Source organism: Lottia gigantea (assembly GCF_000327385.1).
Source record: "Lottia gigantea unplaced genomic scaffold LOTGIsca_80, whole genome shotgun sequence".
Lineage (NCBI taxonomy): Eukaryota > Metazoa > Mollusca > Gastropoda > Lottiidae > Lottia > Lottia gigantea.
This window is the reverse complement of record NW_008710663.1, coordinates 216,304-244,218: the sequence shown is the minus strand read 5'-3', so window position 1 is coordinate 244,218 and position 27,915 is coordinate 216,304. Positions and strand designations below refer to the sequence as shown.

The window sequence follows — 27,915 nt, the reverse complement described above, 5'->3', positions numbered from 1 at the left end:
AGGACTATACCATAGAGGGGTGTAATTTTTGTGGTGAAGGGTCGAGGGCAGCTCTGGCATTTTTATTCTGAAGTTCTTTCTGTAAATCATTAACTTTCTGTTGTAATTGCTGTTTTAAAATCAGTAATTCTCGATTTCGTAGATGTACTGGTTCCTGAAACATACAATAAACATTATTGACTATGTGGACTCTCTCAATGGGATACAGAGTTGAAAAACCTGAATACCAAATTAACATTTTTAGCTATGTGGACTCTCAGAATGGGATAGAGAATTGAAAATTTCAATACATCATAATTTTATAAGCTATGTGGACAAACCTATGTACTAAATAAACATAAGCTATGTGGACTCTCTGAATGGAATGCTGATTAACTCAAAAACCAAATTAGCATTTCAGCTATGTGGACTCTCTGAGGGGATGCTAAATCGATACTCGAAGTTAAAGACCAAATTATTATTAATATCAAATTCAGGCTAGTACAAAATATAAATAATTCTTGAACATTTTTCAGCAGGTGTTATATCTTAAAATGCCCTCCTCCAAATTCATTTTTTATTTATAATATTTGGAACAAATGTGAGTGTGAAGGGCAGAGGCAGTGAGATGACAAGAAAATAGAAATAAATAAAAACTGATAAAAAAAACATAACACATATTAAAACAAAGACAACTTGAAATGAAAATTCAAAATTACAAAAATTGTTGTATAAAGGATCAGCTTCAGATAAGTCCCTGTATTGCCCAGTTTATAGTTAAGCTTATTGTTTAATCAAATAGTAATTTTAATTAAGCTCAAAAGCTCAATTATATATGCAGGGATTCATCTAAAAAATGGACACAAATATGTAAAAAACTGAAAACCTGAATAAAAATGTGAAAATTTGTAAAAAAAAAAAAAAAAAAAAAAAAATGGGGCTAGGAAAAACTAAATATATTTCAATAAGAATGACTGTATTTACCCAGGTACAATCTGGACCCTTAAGAAAATATTAATTAAGTTAATCATTGTTAGTAAAATTACAATTTTTTTTAAAGCTATCATGTTCTTATAATAGTAATAAAGTTGATCTAAGACATTGTTCACATCAGGGTTTTAATAGTCAAGTTACACAGTAGAATAGATAGCTTTAAATTGATTCAGGATTTGTTAGGTTATGAGCTATATAATCTAAAATTTTAAAACCGGTAAAAATTGACAAAAACACCCCAAATTCCATATCATTAGCATTTTAGGTCCACACTTTTAGCGCTAAACAGTAGAAAAGTTAGTCAGAGGGGATATAATTCTGGAGCTTGTAACTTTAATAAATCTGATTGGTTGACAATATTGCAGTTGAACCAATCAGATCTAAGAATTGTATGTTATAAATCAGCTGTCAACAAGTCACAGAATTTTCAAGATATTAGTTGAAAATGTTAGTATGTTAGGAAGCTGTAAATAGTCACCAGTTAGAAAACCCCCAAAAAATCTTACGAACCTGTGGCCTCATTCTGGGATTCCATCGACAATAATATCCTACCCATAATTCAATCCTACGTAGACTAGCGACGGGGAATAGAACATGTTTATGAAGATATTGAACGTATAATGGGTTGGTGAATTCCTCTAGTTGACAATTTACAAACGACCACAGAGACATGGTGTTGTGTTTTAATTTCTACAATAAAAATATCAATTAATTTATTAACATGTTTGTTTATCAGTAGCGTTTCCACAGGTGCCAGAAAAAGAGCCCAAGAAATTAAGCTGGCAGGCTTTGGCCCCCCTCCCACCCTCCCCCCTTTCAAATTTTATATCATTATACATAGTGGAAGGATTGCTTGTGAGAACCCCCTGAGAATTTTTGACTGCTTGAATAACCTTTATCGTTATAACCACTCCCTTATTAATGAAATAGATAGAATAGTGGTTGACTTTATCCAAATGGCCTTGTATGTAATAGGGAATTATAACCAATCAAAACTACCTTTTTCACATGAGAGGGGTTGCCTATTCATGCATGTGTTTGCACATAATTCAGATTGGCTGCCAATTTTTACATTACACCCTGGCAAAGAAACTTCGCACATACGCTGCCAATTTTCATTCTATTTTCTAAATTTAAATCATTGCAGTCCATTGGTTATTATTATCATCAAGTTAATTTCAGTAGGCACATATGGTGAACTAGATCACAGAGTAACAACATATTTCAGGTTTTGTTTAAATATTTCAAGAAATTTAGAAAACAATACAGACCTCTTTTGCTCTCTGCTGTTCACAATTATAAAGAAAAGTACCAAATAAACAGGAATAAAGATGATCTAGAATTGTTATTAATAGATGTTCATTAAACTCAAACGCATTCGGAAACTGAAACATAAAAAAATAATAATAATACAGACAACAGAAAATTTGAAAGATTAATGAGATGTTACCTACTTCAACCTCCAGGAACAGTATTAAAAAACTCAAGACATCATCTCAACCTATCACAGACTTGAACCTTCGGTATAGTCGCTATAATACATATTGACTGTTGGTCATTTGAGCAGCTCTATCAGTCAGGACCGGCAAATAGAGCCAAATGAACAGCTCTGGTATAGTGAGCAAGCGTTTTACAACTAACTTGCTCTTTAGTCTAAGTCCAAAAACTTATTGAATTTGAGCTCAACTATGATAAATACGACAGGGCATGCTCTTACTTCCTAGGACACCTGATGTCACTCTGCAACTGGGTTTGTCAATTCACCATCATTTTAGAGAATCCACATAGCTAACATACCTGTTTAGTCATCTGCCAGACACAATCCATAAACTGTAGAAATACTGGTGACCTGTCAGCATCAGAATGCTTGTCTTCTCCATGTCCAACTCTCTAGGAAAAAAGTTAAAAAAGGTTGAAGGGGATTAGAATTTGTGGTGAAATCAATGATAAATTACTTGCTAAAATAGTTCACAAATTTACTCTCTCTGAAAAAATTCCTCAAAATTTGGTGCCCATGAAAAACAAATTATCCTATGTTAGCTGCTTCATCCTGCATTTGAAAGCAAAAAGAAACTAAACTGATGACAAATTCTACCTATTGACTTACTTGAGCAAACTTGTGACCAAAACTGAGCCATTCTTTTTCAATAAGGACCTCAAAACCTTTAATAGTTCTATAATAAGGATCTAACATCAACATAGCTAGACCTGTTAACTGAAAAAAAAACAAAAATTCATCCGGTCACAGATTAAATTTGGTGGCGCTTGACTGGAGAGTTTCTGCCTGCAATCTAATGGGACGAAAGCGATTCAAAATTTTCCCATCTATTTCTTTCCATTCATTTTAATTCTGTCTGCACCTACTATTTTTCAACACACGTGGAACTCGTTCTGAGCTCTGTTCCAACTTGTTTTATTGAATGTTCTGTTGATTCCAAAAATCCTGAATGTGCAGAACCCTCTAATCGCGCGGCCCCAATGTGACTAAGATCCACCATCATCATAGCCAATACTGTTAAATTAAGATATCAACATTCTGGCTGATTTCTAACTACAAGTGACCAAAAAGTTTATAGCAATCATTACCTGAGCGGTTCTATCCCAGCCATCACTACAATGAACTAAAACTGATGTCTTATTACTCTCTACCTTATCAGCTACACGGACGGCTCCAGCTAGAATTTGCTGTAAAAAATGAAGAAGGTAAAATGGAAACTCTATAGATAACCACTTGAAAGTAATTGAGAGCTAACACTACTTCTTATAGTATCAACTGGAATTATTTTTGCTAATTCAAAATCATCTATTTATCATGTCAATGCAACTAGCTTTCATTAGAGCTGTGCCACTGTCAGGTCTCCTGAAGAAGATTCAAACCCACAGCGTCTAGTAACCTTGCAGTAAATCCATATTGTTACTGACTGATGTATACCACAGCCACAGACCTACACATCTTGTAGGATCAAAGCTATCCTTTTCATGAAAGAATTCTAAGATACTGCACATGGTATTGTACGAACCTTAATATGTTCTAACCAATGAGTTGACTCGATATTCGACAACCAATGGGCTTCATCTATATTTGGATAGCAAACTTCTTTTAACTTCCGTAAACTGAAAGCAGAAATGTTCTTCTATAACCTACTTTTTTATTGTGGAAGCTAGATTTTTTGACTAGCATGACAGGGCAGGGTTTTATACTGTCAAAAAAAAATGCTGGATGCAAGAGAAGAAAAGCTGAGCTAGCATTTCCTTCACACTTTATTGAACTCTTCCATACTTATAAGATTTTCAATTGATATAAATGCTAAGAAGAGCTCATTTGCAGAATTAGGGTGTTTGAGGCATATCAATTTTTTTAAAAACCTTTAGATGACAGACAGTCACTTTTGCATCAAAAAAAATCATATTTGCAGTCCTCACCTCTCTCTCATGACGTGTATATTGTGGATATCTAAAAATACTAATTCAGCATTCTGATAGGAATCTTCATTTTCAAACCCTCCACCTTTAGCCTGGTAAAATAAAACAGACAAAAATCATTAAACAATGAACATAGATATATCTGTGCATTTACCTCATTGTCCACTGCATTAACTGTCTGTTGAGAGACTAGATATCTAGTAAAGTCATTATGAAAAACAGAATTTTTATCTTTTGCCACTGCTATGACCGTTGGAGCATCAAAAATATATAACTTGTGAGACTGTGCATTCTATTAGGGTCATTATGTACCATAAAAAGATAGTTTACCTTATTGGCCACAGCATTAACTGTCTGTCAAGCCTCAAGAATATATAACTTGTAAGAAAGGACGTTAAAGTTTGGTCATTATGTTAAACATTTACCTTATTGGCCACAGCATTAACTGTTGGTCGAGCATCAAGAATATATAACTTGTGAGACTGAGCGTTGGCGTCCATGATCATCTGTATATACCTTTCATCATGAGAGTTACGTTTTCCTGCTACACCTACCATGGGTTGACTACATCGGGTAATGGTGGCCTGACTTTCTGGGTGTATCCAGGACAGAACCTAGAAATAACCACACAAATTTTAGAAAGTTCAAATCAATTACTGCCACTATGTATTTGGTCATTTTTATCTTATGATATCACTTGTGTAAATTGACAGATGTTGACAGAGTGTACCTGGCTTTGGTATTTTAATCAACCACATTTCAACAATTCACTCTGATACATTTGTTGAGAAGTTAACAACTCAACAAAATGGAGAAAAGAAATGAATGGGGACATATTATGATGATTTTCCTTTCCTATACCGATCTCATGAAGTTTGACGAACATCTAGAGTCTCCTCAAAGCCTCCTACAGTCCTGTTAATGGATTATTAAAAAATAACTTACTGGAAATCTTGCTTTAGATCTGAATGCTGCTACGTTTCTTATATCATCATCTGTACAATTAGCTGGTACACCCAACTACAAAATATATACAAAATATCATCTGTACAATTAGCTGGTACACCTAACTACAAAATATATACAAAAATATCATCATCTGTACAATTAGCTGGTAACCCAACTACAAAATATATACAAAAACATTAAAGGGATTGGGAAAAGCTTTCCTTAAATTTATAGTTGTATTAGTGATAGCATCAATTTGCACCATTCCAAATTTTGATCAGACATCTGTGGTTTCTGCAATTCCAGGCTGATGTCACTAGTCACGAAAGGCCTTATGTGATAAACATATTTTGGTGAATAGTGACAAACAATAGTCATCAAACACTTATTTTTAATGGAATTGCAGGAAGTAAACATAAGTCCACTAGCAGCTTTGTTTGCAAAACAAATAATGATAAATTTTGCAATGATATTGAATGGGTAGTAGAGGCTGAAACTTTTTACTAAAGACTTGAAGATTACAAAAGTGAAACTTACAACTGCTGGGTAGGTATCACATAAATCATAATTCTCATTTAGTTTACTCACTCTCCAACTTTCATTAGGTACTTTCTGTAATAAAAACATTATCATGTACATTTCTAAATATTTCTGTGTACTCAATCGTACAATTCAATATCTAGAAATGGTGGTGAGTTGTCTTGAATGGTTTTAGCAAAAATTTGGTGAATGATAATCAATTACTTGGTATCTATAACACACTGGCTTTTTGAACCGTCACAGCACGTATCGTCTTTATACGTACCGTAGTTAACAGCCAATGAGAGAGCTCCCTTTGTGATGTGCATGGGCAATGGATTGTTTATGCGTCTCTGCACTAGTTCATTTAAGTATGAGGCCATTTTGATCGTCAAGAATCTGTCCAAAAAAATATTATGGCAATATCTAGTTCAAGCCCGGACGGAAACAAATTTAAATGTTACCTGGCGTTTAAATTCAGCCACTGGGTCATAAACTCTCCAACCATCTTCCCCATCATAATCCTCTTTAAATTCATACGCAAAAAATGGCTGAGGAAAATATATAAAATAATCAAATAACAAATTAAACAAACACCCAAAATTAATGTCAGAAAATACTTAAATATTTTATATGATGCAAAAAAAACAACTTTAAAAAACAGGATGGCTAAATCCTTTATCACAAAATATAAATCACATGACCAAAGGTGACAAAATCAATGACGAGTCCAATAACCATCCTAGATCATGGTCAAGCTGGACTTTACTTACCGGAGTGAGTTTATTGGACACAGGAAAAGCATACTGTTGAATCTTCTCAAAAACTTGTCTTCTTGAATGATTTTCTTGTTTATGAGCAAATCTTAAATTTCTCATGTCCTGGTGAATAAAACAGAGTAGAATGGAAATGCCACAATACAATTTTTGGAATTGCAGGCGAACGAGATGCGAGATTTTAATTCTTGAAAGTTCTTAATTGAAATCTTTTAGGTGCTTAGACTGAATGTAAGTCAACCATTTATACTCATCTCTGGTATAAATAAACTGCTTTATTTCATTCAAAATGTAGCTATCATCATGATATGCAGAGCTTGTGTTGTCAATAAAATAAATTGTAAACCAGTTCAGCTCACCTTACATAAAATATCAATACCATAAGAGTTTTCTCCCCTACTTGTAGCCCCACCTATCTTCTCCACTCGGCTAATTACACCCAGAGCTACGTCCAAAACAAAGGGTGGCTCCTAAAAATTATCAATATTTGTCATGTCTTAATGCGAGGTTATCAAAAATCATTTGAGTTGAGACAACTGCAATGCATTCAGCAATCAATTAAGTAAATATAATTTCCTCAGCTAAACAAGCCACATTGTTTCATTTTGAATCTAGTGGGGGTAGAGAGGTAATGAAATATTTGCCTACCCTTTCTGACGATTTGAAATAAAGTTTATAATTTGTAACAGTCAAAGTTCCTCTCACAGCACCTCGATATGGACACAAATATGTCACATCTTGTCCTGAAGAAAACAAACAAAAGTCAAGAAGAGCCATCACAACAATATTTTGATTAAAAGTATGTTCAATAAAAAGATTTTCAGTCGTACATTTAACGGCATTCACTTCTTGAGCTAACAAAGTCAGCAGTCTGGGTAAGTTTGCCTCGACAGCATCATTAACATTGACAGTGATTTGAAGAACACAGGGCCTCAATAGATGACAGACTTGTTATGTCCAAAGATCTTACAAGCTACCATACCTTTTCCCTGAATTTTTTCTCCATCTAAAAGTGGAGGTTCATCTGATTGACCATATTTTGTTGTGTCTCTCATAACCTACAATACAAATAAAACTGTGTTCACTGGCACTCCCTTCTTAGGCTACTAGCCCCTGAATCTAAAAGAGGTAGGCTACTTTGGACAAGCTGAGCAGAGTACGAAACATTTATGTTGATTTGTCATATATCTATCAGTAAAATATTAAAGCCAAATATCTAAATCACTAATACCTTCATTTCCATGGCTGGAACATTTTCTGATGAGGTGGACGCAGAGGAACACAGCGATTTGGATGGTGAACCTGCACTTTCTTTAGAACTGCTGCTAGGAGATTCGTTTGGCATGGAAATAGACCCCTGACTAGCTGTTTTACCTCGGGCGTTACTAGCGTCTAAATAATTATTACTTCCACGGCGATCCATGCTCAAAATGTATGATTTATTTCAAAGCAATCAAATAATTTCCACAAAAATTGACATTTTGGTTTAAGGGTGTTTTCCCACTAGAGGCGCTGTTTATTGACATCCGTTTAATTGACCTTGACCTTTTGATATGAACGAGGGAAATCCCTTCTGTTTGAAATTTTCTCTAAAATCGCTATTTTGTTCATTTATGGCACAAATATCCACTTTGTAAATAAAAAAATGATAATAAATGATAAATATAAATCAATTAGGAAAACGAAAGGCCCCATATCGTGACTATTCTGAATGTGAGCCAACACCAAAATTGTCTCCCTTTAGTGCGTCAAGTGAGGTAATTTCCAGACGACAAATAAATTCAATAGGTCATTTTCACGAATTAAACTTTTCCCCAATTATTGTGTTTATTGTCGAGTTAATGAAAATGAAATGAAATGAATGGAGTTTTACGTCCTACTTTTCTGCACCATGTGGGCTAATGAAGACGGGCAACGCCATGCAGGGTGCAATAAGGTAAATTTTGCCAGGACAGCGGCATTAGCCTGCTCTTTTTCGATTTCCAACTGTCGAGGGATCTTTAACGTGCACAGCCTGTAGCACACGGGGCCTCTGTTTATTGTCCCATCCGAACAACTAGTCGAGTTAATGAAAGCTGGCAGCACCTCACAGTGCACTTGGTAATACGACCACTAGCCTGGAATATTTTCTTGATTTCCCAATAAAAGGGGGCTAATTTCTAGACCACAATGAATGCTATGAGGAAGGAATTGAACCATTCTTTTGCAGATTATTCGGCCACTGAAGACAGCAATGGCATCCATGCTCACCAAAGAAAAAAGAAACATTTTGGCGGACAAGCACATTGACAACTATTTTTTTCAGATTTTTCTATGTTAGCCAGTCTACAATAAAAGAACAGTATAATTTTTTTTCTAATTTTTATTGACAATATCACAGACTGGGACTACAGGTAAAAAAATACAAAATCAACATTGGCAGACATTTTGATTTCTTGAATAAAGATGAAATTCAGAGAGAAAAACTAACAAAACTACAAAATTATAAAAAATGTCCATTAATCAATGCTACTTTTTGAAAATGCCTCGGTTTCAGGGTAAGAGAGATTCTAAATAAATAATAAATAAAAATCAGATTTGACTTGATTAAAAATTAGATATTGGTCAAACTTAAGATACATCACAAACCACACACCAAAATAATGACTACCAAAATTAGGGGGACAAACATGTTGCATTGCAAAGCATAATAATCGAATAATAATAGAATAATAATATAATAAAAACATTGGTACACATCCAGTAACAATTTAAATCAAAAACACCAACAGCTGAGTGAAGTTTTAGGTAGTTTAAACGGTAATTTAATTAATATAGATCTGCCTTGTATAGTTTCAATTACTATTTTTATCATCCAAAGAAAAGCCATCTTTATTGAAAGCCATCTTTATTGAAAGCCATCTTTATTGAAAGCCATCTTTATTGAAAACCTTCCTCACAATGTCAAGCTATTACAAACTCTGTACACTATACCTTGACTGCAAAAGTCACCTTTCTTACATCATGGAAGTTTGTAAATGAAGCGATTTGATTGGATTGTATGCTAGCAAATACAGCCAATCAGAAGCTTTGACAGAAAGTCAGTGAACACAAAACCATAATGTATACAGCCTTTTTAACAAGGGCTTTGGTTGTATTATTCACTGGTGTACAATCCAGTCAAATCATGCAATCCGAGATGTAATCATGTAACATTTTGAAGACGTTTAAACTAAAACCCTCAAAAAATGAGAAAATTTTGTCTGAAAGGGATGTTACTACAAGCCTACTTATTGACTAACTAAATAGAAAATAATATACGTGCTATAAACTATTCAACAGGTTATATATAAGTTATATAAGTATACTATAATATAACATTCAAATAACTAGGGCACACAACATTATACATTTCTTACTGAAATATCAAACAGTTCTCATCCTTACAACATGTTCAATATGAATACCTGGGCCAGTGCTTTCAAGGCATACATCATACAATATTATAAACATTTTTAACACGACAGACAATACATTTTTTAAGCCATGGCCAGTGCTTTCAACGCATGTAATATAGAATATCATAAACATTCTTAATATGAGATACCTAATTTCTGAAGCCTTGGCTAATGCTTTCAAATCATGTAAGCCCTTATATAGAATATCATAAACATTCTTAACATGACAATGAATTAATTTTTGAAGCCTCAACCAGTGCATTTAAAGCTTAAGCATTTTATAACAAAAACTTACAAGAACAAAACCAAGACTCAAAAAAAATATTTCAGGAAGACTTAAATTATCTATAGATAATACACTAATCTGATTGGTTGATACAAAAAAGCTAATAGCAGGATTAGTTGATTGACCAATCAGATGATTTAGTTAAGATCTACAGTAATCTGATTGGTTATTACAACTTACTGCCTTATAAAAAAAACAGAATATACTGATTTGGTTTAAGTAGATGTATTAAAACGTTGATGTGATGGCATGTGATATACTGTACAAAACAAGTTAAAATCATTGGTCCTTTTCTCTGCAATCTGTTTAATGCTCCTTAACACTGACCAAAAACAGCAACACAGACATAGCATAAGATGGGGGCTCTGAGGGCATTTTGAATAGGCAACACCCAGACAGGAGGAGAGAGGGAATGCATGGAAGCGTGCAATATCATTGGTATTTCTTGGGTCTCAAGCACATTTTTTATTCATCTAAAACTCACAGCCCCCCACCAAATATTTTGGACTCCAATGTCTTAAACAACAAAAGCACTTTTCATGAATTCAACTTGATTTATCAATAACTTATCTGTCACTTTATCCATCATCATAGCACAATCTGCTTACAATACACAATCCAATTTCATTTCATTTTTCTAAGCGACAATTTTTAAATATCTAATAGAAAATATCATGCATCAAAATATCTAGCGAGGCGCTATTTCACAAAAAGTTAACAACAATTAAATCGAAATTTCATATAATACAGCAATTTGATTGGTTAACACAAATGAATTTAAAATCAATTCTACTGGATAACCAATCAGATGACTGGAACACCGAAATTATCTCAAATCAAATTTAATTAAACTGGCCGCAATATTCTAATCAGATCGTGATTATTTCAGGTTTTTATCTATTCAGCCTTTTTCTTGGGACTATCAGGATATTGCTGTGAGACAGGGGTCATTCCCAACAGTAGAAAATGGCGTTGATAGGCTTTGGTTTCACGGAATAAATCGTCAGTGCCGTGTAGACGATCTAAAACTCCCATTACCCCATAATTCTGGTTGAATCTGAAAATGAAATAGGTCATCAAATTAAATTGAGAGTTTTTTCAGGTTACTGTTCTGTATCCTTTTTGTCTAATGTCATGAATTTGAGTTTTTCACCCTTCTGTTCTGTATCTTTTTTGTCTCATGAAATGAAATGGAGTTTCAAATTCTACTGTCCTGTTCCTTATTGGGCTAATAAAATGAAAGAGAGTTATACACTGTTACGTATCTTATAATTTGAATCAAATTTTAATTTATTTCCAAATCAATATGTCAAATACTTACTTTAAATGGTGGTAATCGTGAGCCTCAGGAGATGGAAGAAAGGGGAAATGGTAGCCACAATGAGCCACGGTGGTGGATATCAAGGCTATACAGAACCACATCCAAGATGTAGCAATATGTGATCCCATTAATAATGGCCCAATAAATGGAGGTAATAAATTACTAAATATATGTTCAATAGGATGGGCGTAGAGAGCTACAAGACCAATCGAAGCAGTCCATTCATGATGTCGTTTGTGGATGTATTTATAAATAGCTCGATGATGTAATAACCTACAAATAAAAATTAAATTTATTCATAAATGTTGTAATTCATATCTATTAAACTATCAGTGTTGTTCATGAGGGAAGTCATGGTAGACTCGACAGCTGACAGGTAATAGTGAGGAAGAATGGTAGTGAGGGAGGGTGTTATTATGATAGGGGAATGTCTTAACAAGCTAGCTAGTGAAACCCACACAAGATAATCATCAAAGAACAGTTAAGAGTCACTGAATACCGAGTTCAAATGTTAAGTTGGCAAAAATACTTGCAGATTAAGCATACCCTGTATAGTAAGGCGAAATCAAGCGTCCAATGCTCAAGAGTTGGCAAAACCATTCGCAGAGTGACATCAGGTGTTTGAACCCAAAATCTTCATAATAAGAAGCTACTAATGCTTAGATAGAAATTATGTAAATTGCCTACCTGTGGGAATAATAGAAGACGATTTCTTCAAACAGTGTAAAGACAGATAACTCTAATAATACCCAATGGAAAGTCGGCAATTCTCCGCCAACCCCACATCCACGCCATTTCATTGCCTGATACGCCACACAAATAAACGGGATACCGATAACCACCTGGTTGTACAAGACTTGTTTTACTGCTTTATATAAATCTTCTTTTGGTAGCTGGAAAAGAGAGACTACAACTTAAAGAGGTTATGAAGTTTTTTTTTTTATGTTTTTTTGTCCAATTTATGTTTTCTATTTGCAGCATTCCAGTTTCTGTCTGATACCTGTGGTTCCTGTAATTATAGAAATGTTTAACTACTCAGGACATCACTATTATAAAAGCTGTTGATAATATCTAAGAGTCTTTGCAATTTCTAAGAGCTGCAAGAAAATGCTTAAAGCCCACACTTACTAGGTCATTTCTGCATTCAATTTACAATCTAATCTACAGGTAGCTAAAATTGTATCAAAACCTTACAGGATTATTGCTATCAGGTTGTATTTTATATTGATATAAAGTCGTATTCTGCATTGAATTTGAAACCTAATAAGAGCTACAGGTATTAACTTACTGGGTTATTTTTCTCAGGTTGTATTTTATAGCGAAATAAAGCCACAGGTTTGCCAGTCAGGTCTATTATCATAAAGAAAGCGTTGGCCAACCAGAATATTCCTGTTGTTATAATAAATGTTCCTGAAATAAACAAAAATATTCATACAAACACTCAAACAAATCCATGCTTAAATTTGCTGAAGTTTAACTTGTAATGGTTAACCTATACTTGATTGACCGTCGGTCATTTGAGCATTCCTGTCTGCCATGACCGGCAAATAGAGCCAAATCAACAGCCCTGAGTTAAAGTACCAGTAAGTCACAAGTTTGAAAATTTCACACAAGGATCATCACAGTTATAACTGTTTGCTGTTTAGAGAAACACAGCAATAAGCCCAACAAACATTCTGAATTAATAAAACATCAAAAGAGTTCTTTTCTTGTCAATTTGAAATTATTTCACAGTTATGGTCTTTTAGTAAAAAACTGATACGACACATGTGGTCCATGATTGGTACCTACCAACAATACACACTAGAGCGTCACTCGAACCAAATAATACATAAACATTCTCCCATTGTCTCTGCCAAAAATCACCAGAGGCACCCCAGAATCTCTGTAAATGCCTGAAAATAAAATCAAAATTTTCTAAAGCTACCAATAAAGTGACAAAGGACTTCTTTAGCATCAACTTCCCTCCAACTCTTGGTTGGAACACTGTCTTTTGTGTTTCAGTGGAATAGCTCAGTCGGTATTGAGTTGGATTGTCATCTGCTAGCTGATTACATGGGGTTTGAATACTCCTCAAGGTCAGAAAAAATTCTGACGTCTGTGTCAGTGCTTTCGAGAGTCAGCTTTCATTCCCTAATATCAAATGAGATAGAGATGGCTGGAAATCGAGATGCTTTTCCAAAGATGATAAAAATATAAATAAATTGTGAAGACTGTACAAGTGAACTTTTGTAATAATCAATATCTTACCATGTAATAGAATTCCTAGCAGCAACAAAAACAAGTAAGCATGTACTCAGAATAAATAAAACTTTTTTAATGGAATCCACTAATTCTTGACGTATCACCACCATTTTTAACTGAAATTTACATTAATATTATGTGATATAGAAAAATAAATAAAAAGAAATGTTACACGTAAAAAAGCAATAAAATGAGAATTTTCTACTGTTCGCAGGAATTGCAAAATTTAGAATTAAGGAACCAATATATTACAATCCAATTATCTACAAAATAAATACAAACTTTTTACCAGCTTTCAAACATTGAGCAACCTACCGTACTTGCAAATTGCAATTCCTTATTGAAACAACACTCCAACTAAACTTAAATTCACGTGCCAATAGCAAAATTATCACTCAGACTTTGCTATTTTATTCATAGTCAGCTGATCACTATGAGTTTAAACAAAACAAAATAAAACCAGGTCAGCTAAATTTAGACCCTGTCCTGTCACAAGACTCATTAAAATTGACAGGACAGCTGGTGAAAGATGGGTTAATACACAAAGGTACAAAGGTCAATTAGAAATCAATTTCGTCTCAAATTTCTCTTTTTCGTTATGCATCTCATGGTTATATTCTAAAACTGAATGAAAAACTAAACACACCACTTATTTTTTAGCAAAAATAGCATAAGCTTACATAAAAAAAAAAAAACAACTTTGCTACTATTGGATGAATGAATGTTAGCAAAAAGGCCACTTACAAATAAAACTTAAACCTTCACAACGGTAAATCCAAACAGTAATGGTTATTGTCAAATGAAAACTAAATTAGTGGAATGAAAATTGAAATAAATATCTACTCCTGCTAGAGATTAAAACAAAGGCACCTTCAAATCAAAGTCAATAACAATTCCGAAATTAAAGGCTTAACCTAAATATATTATTCTATTTATAGATCAGACAATTCAGTGAAAGTCAAATGGAAATTAGACGCATTTTCACTAAAATGAATGCTTCTACGCGTATTCAATGATAAAAATTTGCAAGAATTCTTAACTCACCTTTCTGAAAGGTCGACAGCTTTTACAGGTGTAAATTAAAAGCAAGAATTAGAATTTTATCGTCAAAAATGAGTTTGGCAGTTGTATAATGAAACCATGCACTCTGAAGACAAACAATAAAGTCACATGACATCAAATTACGCCCTCTATAAACAAACAGTAGGATCAGGGGAAGTAATGCAATTGATATCAGAACACAACTAATTTATCATCAGGGGAAGTAAAGTTGATATCAGAACACAATTAATTTATCATCAGGGGAAATAAAGTTGATATCAGAACACAATTAATTTATCATCAGAGGAAGTAACAATTCAGCTGATATCAGACTACATTTAATTTCTAACTATCAACAGCAGAACCAACAAAATGAATACTCAAAACTCAACCGTGTAATTGACTAGATCTCATTTCATTTTGCTGACAGGAGTTTCAAATACACAATCCTCGTCAGGACAGCCTAGTTTTGATATAACTGATAGGGCCTACCCAAAACTTGTCTGTGTACTTGTGACCTCATCAAACGCTAAGATACCCCAATTTGTATGAATAGTGAAGTGGTCATATGTACTCTGAAACTAACCAACCGTGCATAGTTAAGATATGGTAGTTGAATGAATGAAAGAGAAAAATGTGAGTAGTTATTATTTACATATAACTGTAGTAAAAAGCCATCAACTCCAACTTTTAGACCCGTACCCTACCACTTATTTGAAAAACCTAAAAAGGGGCGCCTAAGAAGTAGGCGACATGTATATATATTGTGTGTTTTTGAAGTGGTCCTTTATATTATAATTTAAAGCATTTACAAAATTCGTCTTATACCTTGGCTACAATTCATAGCCCCCACCCCCACCCTTTCTTGAATCAAGGAATTGATTTGATTCGACTGTTCGCCTCAGAATACATCCAATCAGAGCTCTCGACAGAAAGACATTATGGCTTATTATTTACAGACATTCAGTCAAGGACCCTGATTGGCTGAAGGCCTATTCGCTAAAGTACAGTACAACTAAATTTCTGCATTTACAATCTACAATAAGGTGGGTATAATAGTCAAGGTATAAGACAGAAGTTTGTAATAGTTTGACATTGTCTTGGTATATACACATAATTGTTCCGGGGAAAATTGCGCCAAATTATATCTTAACCAAAATCTTTATGAACAACGGCTCTATGTTACTAATTAGTCAACCAAGAGTGTCTTTATAAACATTATTTTTGTTTATGACCCAGTTTTACACTTGTTCTAGAAATATTTTTCGCCAAGAATTTCGTGTTCATATTTTTTTATTAGAAAAGGACAGTACTCGAATTTGAGTATTTTGTGTTACGTACATGGTTCTGAACACAATAATCGATTGGAATTACGGAAGCACAAACCAAGGAAAGTTTTAGGATGTAAACGAGAATACATATAACTGTGATCACTGGTACGGGATTAAAGTAATGCTTAACAGATACAGTGTTTCAGTGACTAGGTTATTACAAAGCTACTTAAGTATATTGGTAAGGGTTAAAGGGCCATTATGATATTTTTCGTATGTCGAAATTTCTTACCTCAAAGAGGATTCGAACCATCGGCGTTTAGTCGCCGAGATGGCGATCCAACTCGCTTCCAACCGAGCTTTCACAGTGATTGGGAATTTGTTGGTGAGAACCGACACCGGGCACAGTCTCGGAAGCACCGGCATAGAAAGCAGAATTTCCTTACCTTAAGGAGGATTCGAATTCACTGGTAATTAAAGATTAACACGTAGCTTTTCAACAGAAAGCACTGGTTCAGATATAATTTGTTAGGGTTATCATAATATTACGAATATAGAGGAATATTTTTAATCGAAATTAAGATTTTATAATGAAATTAAGATTTTATAATGAAATTAAGATTTTATAATGAAATTATAATGAAACTAAGATTTTATAATGAAATTATAATGAAACTAAGATTTTATAATGAAACTAAGATTTTATATTTTAGTATCTGACTGAAGGATTGACCCATTTGAGGTCACTCGATTATCGGGTAAGGTCATGACGATTGCCAACGTTTCTGATAAATATTTTTATTTTTGTGACTAATATTAATAACTTTTAGCTTCAAAAGAGAAATACAAAACACCGTTTTTATCTCAAATGTAATGAAGTAGGGATTGTCGGCAATCTGAAAAAAAGTTAGTTCTCTGACATAATACGAACAAAGGAACGATTGAATGAATGAGTGAATGAATGAATTAGTAAATGAATGAATGACCGAATAAACGAACGAACGATTAAATGAATGAATGAATGTAATTTCATATGTATGTCCCTGATATGCCAATTTTGTATCGAAAACTTAGTGTTTTCCTATTTTCAAGCAATGAACCAAATTTCGAAATCCGGTTTAGATCTCTCGATAATTTCAAACGAAAACTTTAATAACATCAGTGGTAACCCTAGTCCGGATATTTTGACAATGAAATAGGCTTCATTACGGATGTAAACCACTTTAAATACGAAACTATTACTAAAGTTCTCTCTAAAATCGACTTGTATGAGTCTGAGGATTGTCCTCAACAATACTTGGTTTATTTGACTTCTTTTCGATCCGATAAAGAGGTAAGGACGGTGTTTTTTATTTATGTAAAATTTTGAATTTGTTGATTCTTGGAGTAAGGTCTCCGTCACACGTCAGTACGTCAGTAAACACGTCATTTTCAAAATTTAGCTAAACTATGAGATGAAAACACATAAACTTTAAACAACGAAGATATTTCAAACTGATGAAAAAATATTTTCTACAGGTTTTGGTTTTATACCTTTATTTTATAAGTAATCAAATATATTTTTTCAGAAATTGAAAAAATGGCACAAATGATACAAGTAGAGCAGAGTGTGATGTCATCAAATGACGTCACAAGTATAATGGCGACTTTTGAAGTGAACGACGACCTCGGCCTCGTCTTGGTTCCATTGGACTTGTTTATATCCACGCCCACCTCCATCTGCGACGCCTTCCAGCTGCAGACAAGAACGATAACTCACGATGAAAATTTGATCAACGTCTTCGTGGATAATAATGTGATATATCCCTCAAATCTGGGCATGATGGACAAACTAACCGAGACTTGGTAAGTATTCGATAGACTACTTGGACATAGCGTAGGAGACGAGACGGATGCCCCTTGGTTCCTTGGTTTCCACGTGACTGTTCATCACGTGATATATAGGCAATTCAGAAGGGAGAAAAATCGATGAATGGGGCCCGTGATCTAAAATGGGTTTGGGCATGATATGCACTCCTGCATTTTTTTCTGGGATGAGAGTTCTCATATAAACCAAATCTTCTTTCATTTCAGGACTATAAAAGGAGAGTCAGATGAGTTTCTGGAAAAGATTATCAATTTATTGAGCACCAGAGCCACCATGTTGTCTTTCACACTGAATCAGACAAAACTCAAGGGAGACGACTCCAATTGTAAGTGTTGCATTGTTTTTAAACTGGGGCAAAGATATTAATGCACGTGCATTGATATTTCTAAACACGGGAAAGTGCAGTCTATTTTATTTTGAGGAAGAATAATATTACATTTCTTCCTGGTATTTTTGTATGGCTTTCATATTTTTCATTGACCTACTTTCAAAATCAACACGTGTAATATTTAGTGAGAGTTATCTCCCTTGACAGACAAAATGTATTCTGTAAAATACTTAAGGCCTCGCAAAAGCCATTTGTTATGTCCTAATGCTAATCTAAATTGCAAATTGTTTAATACTAAGTGGAACACCGAGACAATTTTGCGCAGGTGGCACTCGTGTGATCCTACTATGCTCTAAACTCGTATTGATTGCTACGATTCTTAAAATTTTCAGTACATTTTTTGGCGTTTATAAAGCCATCCGCGCCTAGTATGACGTCACTGATAGATTATCTATATATAATTAAAAAAGATGAAAAACACAGTCGAAAGTTTGCAATAGAGGTATGTTAGATTTCTGGTTTTCTGACTTTAACTGATCGACATCTGCTTACAGGATGTAGCTATATCGAAGGCTCGAAAGTGTTTGCACCATTCTAATAAATATTAAATTACATTTTCGTATTTTTTTTTTTATGTTTTCTGATATATTTTTCTGAAATAATGAATTGTGGGATATCAAAGAATTTTTGGTATCCCACAATTCAATATAATTGAGGTTGCGATATCCCACAATTCCTTATTTTATCAAGAAACGGGTTCAACATGATACACTTTGGTTGGTTCAAAATACTAACTTTCGGACGGGTCTTTGGTAGAAAAATCTGTTTTTACAATGGAGACTAAAACATTAGAAAACTAAAAAGATACGATCTAATTTCAATTTATTTAAAATTGAACAGATGAATTGGATTTTTTTTCTGATGGGATTAAGGCGAGAATCTTCACCATAATTTGTCATCTTCACATGTATTATAAACTTCATCTATTATACAAGACAAACTTCGTAATACCTTAACATTGTGAAGATGTTCCTTGATTTGAGAAGGACTGTTATGAAGGTAAAAAGTTTCGCTGTGAACGTGACGTTATTAATGCTAGTAATGTATCAATGTGAAGGTCATGTGCAATTTGAAATATAGCTGAATAGGGTGATGTTGTGTAACCGTGTCGGCAATTATAGATGAGCCCGACCCTGAAATCTAACCCAAGCTCTCAGTGGCTTGGTGGTTTTAGAATTTGCACTTAAAGTGATACTACAGAGATTTTCCAAACTTTTTGTGTTTACCAGAGAACTGATCATCGATTGATACCATTCCAATTTTCAATCAGACGTCTTTGGTTATTGCAATTCTACTTAAAATAAATGTGGTATGACGACACTATCGCAAAGTCCTTTTATAAGTAGGATTTGCGATAGTGACGTCACAAAATGTTTAGTGGAATAACGTCTGACTGCAAATTGGAATGGTGCAAACCCATACACAATTTAGAACGCCTCTATACAATTCCCTTTACTTTAAGTCGTTTGTACAGGTTTATATAAGCTAGTTTTTGTTGTGAATGGTATTTTTAGGTCGTTTGTATGGAAACGAAGTAAACAAAATAAGATTGTTTATTGTCCAAAATATCTTTTATATTTTACCCTCGATATCTGAGTTGATATCGTGAACAATTATTATACTTTTATAATAAATATGAGCTATGCCTATAGCTTAAAGGGACAGGTTCTCCAGTATCTCAGAAACAAGAATTATTAATCGACTTAATATTATCTATTCATTCATTTATTCATTCATTTCAGTTAGATATAGGACCTACGATAGAGAGATGGTGCAGAGCGGTATTTGGACAGGATATGACGTGTATTGGTGGTAGATTGGGTGTGACGAGTGGAGAGATGTTTAATCCAATATTCAACTGGAATGTAGTCGTTGGTATCCTTCCCTGTCTACCCGTCACACTTCTAGCTAGTCTAGTATACAGGGTAAGTTGTTGGTATCCTACCCTACCTTCCCGTCACACTTCTAGCTAGTCTAGTATACAGGGTAAGTTGTTGGTATCCTACCCTACCTTCCCGTCACACTTCTAGCTAGTCTAGTTTACAGGGTAAGTTGTTGGTATCCTGACTTCTCGTTACACTTCTAGTTAGTCTAGTTAACAGGGTAAGTTGTTGGTATCCTGTCTTCTCGTTACACTTCTAGTTAGTCTAGTTAACAGGGTAAGTTGTTGGTATCCTGACTTCTCGTTACACTTCTAGTTAGTCTAGTTAACAGGGTAAGTTGTTGGTATCCTGTCTTCTCGTTACACTTCTAGTTAGTCTAGTTAACAGGGTAAGTTGTTGGTATCCTGTCTTCTCGTTACACTTCTAGCTAGTCTAGTTTACAGGGTAAGTTGTTGGTATCCTGACTTCTCGTTACACTTCTAGTTAGTCTAGTTAACAGGGTAAGTTGTTGGTATCCTGACTTCTCGTTACACTTCTAGTTAGTCTAGTTAACAGGGTAAGTTGTTGGTATCCTGTCTTCTCGTCACACTTCTAGCTAGTCTAGTATACAGGGTAAGTAGTTGGTATCCTGTCTTACTGTCACACTTCTAGCTAGTCTAGTTTACATGGTAAGTTGTTGGAATCCAGTCCTGTCTACCCGTCACACTTCTAGCTAGTCTTGTATACAGGGTAAGTTGTTGGAATCCAGTCCTGTCTACCCGTCACACTTCTAGCTAGTTCGGCTTAAAAAGTAAATCGTTGGTAACCGATTCCGCCTTCCCGCCACACTTCTTTTACTACTTTAGTCTAGTTTACAGGGTAAGTCGTTGGTAACCGTTTTCGCCTTCCCGTCACACGTTATTAAAATGAATATTTTGGGATATTCATACATGCCTAGCATTAGAGTTAGACCTACTATATTCAGATATTGAATAAAAGTTTTGGTTTTTATAGGCTTCAAGAAAAGCGAAATACCGAGTAGAAAAGAAAATTGAAACAGGGGAAGTGACGTGTTTATTGGGGTCAAGGTCGATTGATATTGATGATCAGAGAGAGGCTTTATCAGATCGTAAGTCTCCTATATATATATAGACACAGCTTTATGGAACAACCATCACTGGTTAAAGTTTTATGCAACGTGGACGACGGGGGAAACACGTCGAAGCGTTGCATAAAACTTTAACCAGTGATTGTTGTTCCATAAAGCTGTGTCTATATATCGTACTCACAATTGCTAAATGCCATTCAAAGACTTCTCCTATATATGTACACAATTACAAAACAAATCGTATGTAGTATCGTGTTGACTGGTCGGTTTGAAAATAACCTGATCTCATGAATATTAATTACCTCAGCTATAAATATGTAAGAACTTTAAGTGGCATAATGAAGATATTCACCTTTAAAATGAATTCTGTTTCAGTAACTAGAATAGCTGTAACACTTTCTGTGGAGAAATGTCGTCGTTGTGGATTACTTCTCCGATTGGATGAATTTGTTCCCACGTGTTGTTGTCCTGACAACAAATTACGTCTTCTACGCCAGTCTTCTACTCAGGAACAGACAACCTCTTTTGTAGCAAACGATGATTCCGAGTTACCTGACGACATCCGCCAAAAGATCCTTGAGTTTCATCGGTTTACAGCGTCTGGTCGAGTTGAAACTGTCCGACTGGATGAAAATCATCGCCATTCCATCGACATCGACAGCAATCCTAGAATTTCTATCAGCCAAGTCGACGTAAACGTTACTGACAAAACATCCCACTGTTCCGACCGTCGGCAATCATTATTAACAGCTCCCGGTTCACGACGTGGCTCACTAGCTTCATTAGATGGTGCTCGTAGGAATTCATTGCTGGTATCCGGAGAGGGATCCAGACGCGGTTCTTTAGTGGAAGTATGGGAAGCATGCCGTCGACACCCATTGACGCCTTCAGATGGTCTACAACGCAATCAACCATCAGGTCTACCCTTGGGTGGCGACTTACGCAGGGAATCGTTCATTAACTTGCAGCAACGAGAGCATAGTAATTCTGTTGGATCAGACGATAGACGATCAGGCGACGATTACGCGCGAAATGGTACCAGACGAGAGTCTGACGTCACACCTAGCAACAACCAGCGTCAGTCTATCAGTCAGATTCAATTTGAGTTGGTTGGAGATGAAGCAAGACTCCCCGAGTGGTGATACGCACGCAGCGGTGAAACCTCTGACTCTAATATCTTCACAGTATTCCAAGGCGATAATTTCCGTACGGTCAAGTATCTTTCCCGTAGACCTACCTAGACGTATTTCCTTTGGCATCAGTAATATGAAATGCCTCCTTAGCCTAAGCCAACATAGTAGATTCTTCTTCACAGTACTTCTCAGTCCTTATCTGATTTTTGGCAGATAATTCTTAGCTTCCCCGTTCCCCATTTCTGAAGAGGTCCCCCCTATTATTATACTGACCCCCAAAGGCTATATGTTTTATATGCAGGCTAGTAGGCTAGTGCACTGTAAATATCTCCTTTAGCAATTTCTGTAATAGGCCTACGTGTCCATCTCTCATCATGTTATGAATTGTTTTGAAAAATAAATTTTATATTTTGGAAGAACAAGATTGTTTGCCGAGTGGTATTGGGTGTTCGGGAAGATTTTTCGTGAAAAATGATTTATTTGATACTATTTACATCAATACAATGGTTAACTTAAAAACAAGAAAATAAATGATATATAAAACATTTAAAAATTTACTCAAGGGCTAAACCTTGTGAGGCTGAGCTGTTGTTAAGGTTTTCTTAAAATTAAAAATGACGACGAAATATACTTAAAATGCCGTAAAATACAAGTGTGGATAAATTAACCTTCCCGGTCTTCAAAGGGTCTTCCAATTATTGCAGAAAAAAAATACAGATTAAAATGATCTGATCATCCAAAAATGGACATAGCTCTCGTGAGTTTCAAAAGACCAAAACATCTGCCTATATTCCAACCTTTGGTGGATATTTTGACAGTGAAAATAGTTCTCTGGGGCTGGAATAGAGGCAGGTGTTTCGGACTAGAGAATAAATAATAATTATAATATTTTTATGTCTCTTTCAACATTTGGCCCACTTTCGATCAACCCAAACATTGATGATTTGAGGAGAATCACTCGAGGATTTGTCGAGGATTAACTGGTAATTAGGATTTTCCAGAGTTCATATTCTTGAAAAATCACAGCCAACAGGTTTGGCCAGGGAAAAGCTGCTAGACATGATCCTTTAGAATCTACGATCTTATCGTGTTTTGGTTGAGGCTCAGCTGGTTCACAGAGTTGTGCATTATTGAAAAATCACAACCAAGAGGTTTTGCCAGAGAAAAGCTGGTAGGCTGGATCCTCAAGATTTTATACTTGTATATGCTTGTAAAATTATTAACATCCTTGTAAAAACGTTACCCAGTGGTTTGGTCGAGGCTCAGCTGGTACATAGTAGTTCGTATTCTTGAAAATAGATTCTTGTAAAATCACTACAAAGAGGTTTGGCCGAGGACAAGCTGGTAGACAGGATCCTTGAGAACTTATTCTTCTATCTTTGTATCCAAGACAAGGACCGATTGGTATAACGTGCGACTGTCAAAAGTTTGGGTCAAGGACCAACTACAAGTTGTTCATATCTTAGAATTTTACATCGTCAACATTTTTACGTTCCATCTCCGTTTCGTTCCGACTATTAGTTTTTGTGCGGTTGTCAGAAACCTTTCTTCTGTTCCGACCAGCTAGACAAACGAGCGCCAGGAACTCTACTAGTTCCGTTATGGAGAGAATACTCGCTCCCAGGAACATTCCCATCAATCCTCCTAAATCGGCTGAAAGACAAAAATAATGGATGATAACGGAACGGTCAGTCATAACGTATCAAGAGGCACTTTGTTTACGCTTCGAGTACGTGACAGCGCCAAGAGAAAACTAAACAGCGCAGCACAGCGTGAAAAATCTATATAACTTATCAAAGGGAGGCAACTCCATTTTATAACGTTATAAAGTTTGTAGTCTGTAGCATCATTAACAGAAATAAAGAAATCTTACCAAGGATACCCTGAATTGTCAGTTCCGGTTTTTGTTGAATCTGTGTCACTGTCAGAGAGTCAAAATATATTCTCAAATCAACCACGTTATTACTGAAAAATCAAATAACATGGGAATTGGCCACATACACAAAAACAGAAAGCTGGTCCAAGAATAAAAATTGCTACATAACTATTACATGCTTAACACACTTACAACAAACATTGATCGTAAAATGTTTTGTGAAACCGCGCAGAGGACATAAAACTCCATTTCTTTGACTTACCTCATATACTGCGAGTCTTTCAGTAGCCCAGAAGTCACCATGTAGTCAATGATAAAACTAGAGGCGAAGTCTGCTGATGAAAGATTGGGTATGTAGCCTACTGTTTGGCATGTACTTGGACAACCTTTACAGCTCTCCATCATTTTACCTATTTCACTATCTAGAAATATTAAAACAGTACCTGAAACAGCTTCTTACTGGGAGTTTCACGCTCTAAAATCTTCAGACAAACTGACCTATTTCAGTTTGCGTTCCTACTGACGATTGACAAGTAGAATTTGTTTTCATATTTGCATATCGAGACATCTTTGTCTACATTAAATAATTAGATTTTGACATCTAAATCTACATAATGCCGTGTTCAGCTATATGTCACTCAAAAAAATGTCGAATTGACAAATAATTTAACAGAGTGGCACCAGGTGTTCTACAAGAGTGAGCATACTCAATAGAAATTCATTATCCGAAAAAAACACATGCAAAAGAAACAGTGGCGGGAGTACAGGAGTAGCACAGAGTAGCCACATTTAAATTCAGTCTCAGCAGTTGTTCCCCCATAGAATCAGTCTGTCCCCTATATGTAACCCCAGTCTCGGAAGGCTGGCGCTGCCACTGTAAAGAAAAAAAAAGGAGAAAAAAACAGACCTCTCATAGCGGGAAGTAAACATTCATTAAATTCATAAATAGAACAATACCGCTCGGGCCCTGAAATATATACAAGTTTACAAACAAGTAAAGATTTTGTATTAGTTTCTATTCACTATTCTAGTGAATTTGTAAAAAAAATACATTTCAAGTCTACCTTATCATTTCATATCATGAAGATGAAATGCAATTGTGTACCACGTTCTTCCTTACTTCACCCTAGTAAATCTATCATATACTACCAACAAAAGTCAACATAAAAACCATCTTGATCATCTGGTTTGCTCACCAGGACTACTGGGAAGTGAAAAGGCGTCGCTTACCTGGCACGAAAAAGTGTCGACAGTTACATTTCTCGCCGAAATATTTCAATAAACATTCTTTCCTACATGTCGATCTCGTATAGGAGTAGTCAGGATATCTACTTAGAGGAGTTTTGAACCCGTCTTGTTGGGTGTCTAAACAGTAGGACGTACCGAATGACTTATAGGGCTTCTTTAAACCAATAAACTACAAGAGTAAAAATAGAGAATAAACATCATATATGCTCAGACTCTATACCCATACCCATAAGCTTATACACAACAAGCCATGTGGACTCTCTGAAAGGGGTGGCGAGTTGATAAACCTAAATATCCATTACAATATTAGCTGTGTAGAAAGAGATGATAAGAAGGCAAACCTAAATACCAAATAAAATAAATACTATCATCTATGTGAACTCTCTGAAAAGATGTCGAGTTTTCTATGGTCAGAGGAAAAAATAACTACCCACCTCCTCTTTCCTGATGCCAATATTAGACGAAGTACCTGGTCTCACAAACCATCCAGCATTATCTAAAATAGGAGCTTCATCTGGCTCGTTTACTAGAATCTGAAAAACCATTACGATTTTGATACAAATTAGCAGAGATAGTTACTGTGGTGGTACAGGTGGTGGTGGGGTGGTAGTGGCATTAACCACCCCTATTTGTACCCCTTGTCCCTATATAGAGAAGTGTTTCGTTTCTTGTATATATATTCTATAGGCATTTGTCGGTGTATCCCGGTGATATCAATAATAAATAATTTGGACTATCTTACCTTAACCCCAGATTGTGAAGTTGACGAGAAAAACGAGTTATTCTGTTTAATGTCCAATAAAACTCGGAGTCCATGATTAGGACCCGTATCACCAGCTATATAAGGATCGGAAATATTACCGTTGAACCGATAACAAACGCCGACATCAGTGATCACTCTCTCCATCACATCCTGACAATCCAGTTTCTTTCCCTTCCACATACACAGGAGGAATAACTCTTCTAGTAACGGCGCGGCGTACATCACAGAGTCGTACAAATAGGTTCCTGGATCCACAGGAGACATAGGAGATGAATAATGATAATTCCGCTGGTCAATATGTTCTAGGTACCCTTGTAAGTCAGAGAATTCACTTAAATTATACAGTAGAGTTCGTAAATCCTCGGCGAAAGGCAGTCTAACTCTGTCGTATTGATTAATATTGCAGATTGTTATCGCTGGAAATCGTAGTTCGTCATGAAACTCGGCATTCACCATTGTCACTGTAGGATACTCAAAAAATCTGGTGAACTGCATGTAAAGAACAACAGCAAGTCCGACAGCCATGCTGATTAGTAGAATAGACCACACCCATCTGAAAACAATCAAAAATATTCTTATTATAATTCCTATTGTACACATACTTAGTACACTCTCAAAAGTCGTCACAGTCTGGATAAACAAAAAAGATACTTTTTAACCTTTCTTGGCCGGTCACTCATCTTTAAAGATTTTCATTAGAAAAACAAAAAAAGTCAAATCAAATAGATGCTGCAATTTTCTGTAATATACAAACAAGCTTGAAACCATTTTTTAAACTGTCTTTAAACTGACCACAATTAATGCACCCCCTCCCCCATCCATCTCCCACCCCACCTTCCTGTCCCACCCTTCTAGAACTCTATCTATTTAAAATAGCCTTACCTTCTGAATCTATAAATCTGGGGATCGGCGACTTTCGAGACACCATGGATGGTGGCCGAGTGTCCGTACATCCCCATTATATCCATGGCTCCACCCACCCCATCACAATCTCCGCTATCTTCTTGCTTATCCATATCTAGCAATAGCTTCATCTGGTTTTAGAGAGTTTATTTCTTTTTAAACTTAAATTCTGTAAATAAACCAGTTGTACAACCTTGTTACTCAAACTGTCATTCTATCAACAAGTTACAGAGTCATCTTCCCACTCCAATAGGTTTACAGAACAGTTAATATACATTAGTTACTGAATCAATCATCTTCCAACAACCATTGGAGTTATTAAATCATACGAAGCTACAGAAATGTAAGACCTCATCATTTTCCCCAGTTAAGGTTTTTTTTTAACGTAAGCAGCCAATGGAACATAAAATAACGTTTTGACAATTTACACTATTATTATTAATGATATTTTTATTGATGAACGGATATATAATGGATATACATAAAAATATATTTATATATTAATTGTATTCACAATTCCATAATGAGA

General features: G+C 35.2%; 4 protein-coding genes across 4 annotated transcripts; 1 reads left to right on the top strand and 3 right to left on the bottom strand.

Moving 5' to 3' along the window:
• Positions 1-4: 4 nt before the first annotated feature.
• On the bottom strand, positions 5-7,983 carry LOTGIDRAFT_168891 (hypothetical protein; the record flags this gene model as incomplete). Its single annotated transcript, XM_009067178.1, has 17 exons — positions 5-154; positions 1,483-1,662; positions 2,244-2,357; positions 2,770-2,862; positions 3,080-3,187; positions 3,559-3,657; positions 3,993-4,086; positions 4,396-4,487; positions 4,821-5,009; positions 5,341-5,415; positions 5,881-5,955; positions 6,327-6,413; positions 6,636-6,743; positions 6,998-7,108; positions 7,287-7,381; positions 7,621-7,696; positions 7,870-7,983. 17 exons carry the CDS (start codon positions 7,981-7,983, stop codon positions 5-7), a joined length of 1,860 nt encoding a protein of 619 aa, XP_009065426.1.
• Positions 7,984-11,258: 3,275 nt separating this feature from the next.
• Positions 11,259-15,073, bottom strand: LOTGIDRAFT_222286 (hypothetical protein; the record flags this gene model as incomplete). The annotated part of the gene is made up of 7 exons (XM_009067177.1): positions 14,971-15,073; positions 13,933-14,042; positions 13,474-13,577; positions 12,971-13,092; positions 12,370-12,575; positions 11,683-11,955; positions 11,259-11,418 (listed from the first exon to the last, which is right to left on the bottom strand). The coding sequence occupies exons 2-7, from the start codon at positions 14,034-14,036 to the stop codon at positions 11,259-11,261; spliced, it is 969 nt and encodes a 322-aa protein (XP_009065425.1). The 5' UTR covers positions 14,037-14,042; positions 14,971-15,073.
• Positions 15,074-16,499: 1,426 nt separating this feature from the next.
• Positions 16,500-23,013, top strand: LOTGIDRAFT_236370 (hypothetical protein; the record flags this gene model as incomplete). The annotated part of the gene is made up of 7 exons (XM_009067176.1): positions 16,500-16,623; positions 17,807-18,083; positions 18,312-18,430; positions 18,826-18,935; positions 20,236-20,418; positions 21,370-21,484; positions 21,839-23,013. The coding sequence occupies 7 exons, from the start codon at positions 16,500-16,502 to the stop codon at positions 22,603-22,605; spliced, it is 1,695 nt and encodes a 564-aa protein (XP_009065424.1). The 3' UTR covers positions 22,606-23,013.
• A 1,045-nt stretch (positions 23,014-24,058) lies between these two features.
• Positions 24,059-27,517, bottom strand: LOTGIDRAFT_168888 (hypothetical protein; the record flags this gene model as incomplete). The annotated part of the gene is made up of 8 exons (XM_009067175.1): positions 24,059-24,249; positions 24,470-24,561; positions 24,735-24,894; positions 25,380-25,439; positions 25,703-25,889; positions 26,155-26,253; positions 26,463-27,036; positions 27,366-27,517. 8 exons carry the CDS (start codon positions 27,515-27,517, stop codon positions 24,059-24,061), a joined length of 1,515 nt encoding a protein of 504 aa, XP_009065423.1.
• Between the last annotated feature and the right edge of the window lie 398 nt (positions 27,518-27,915).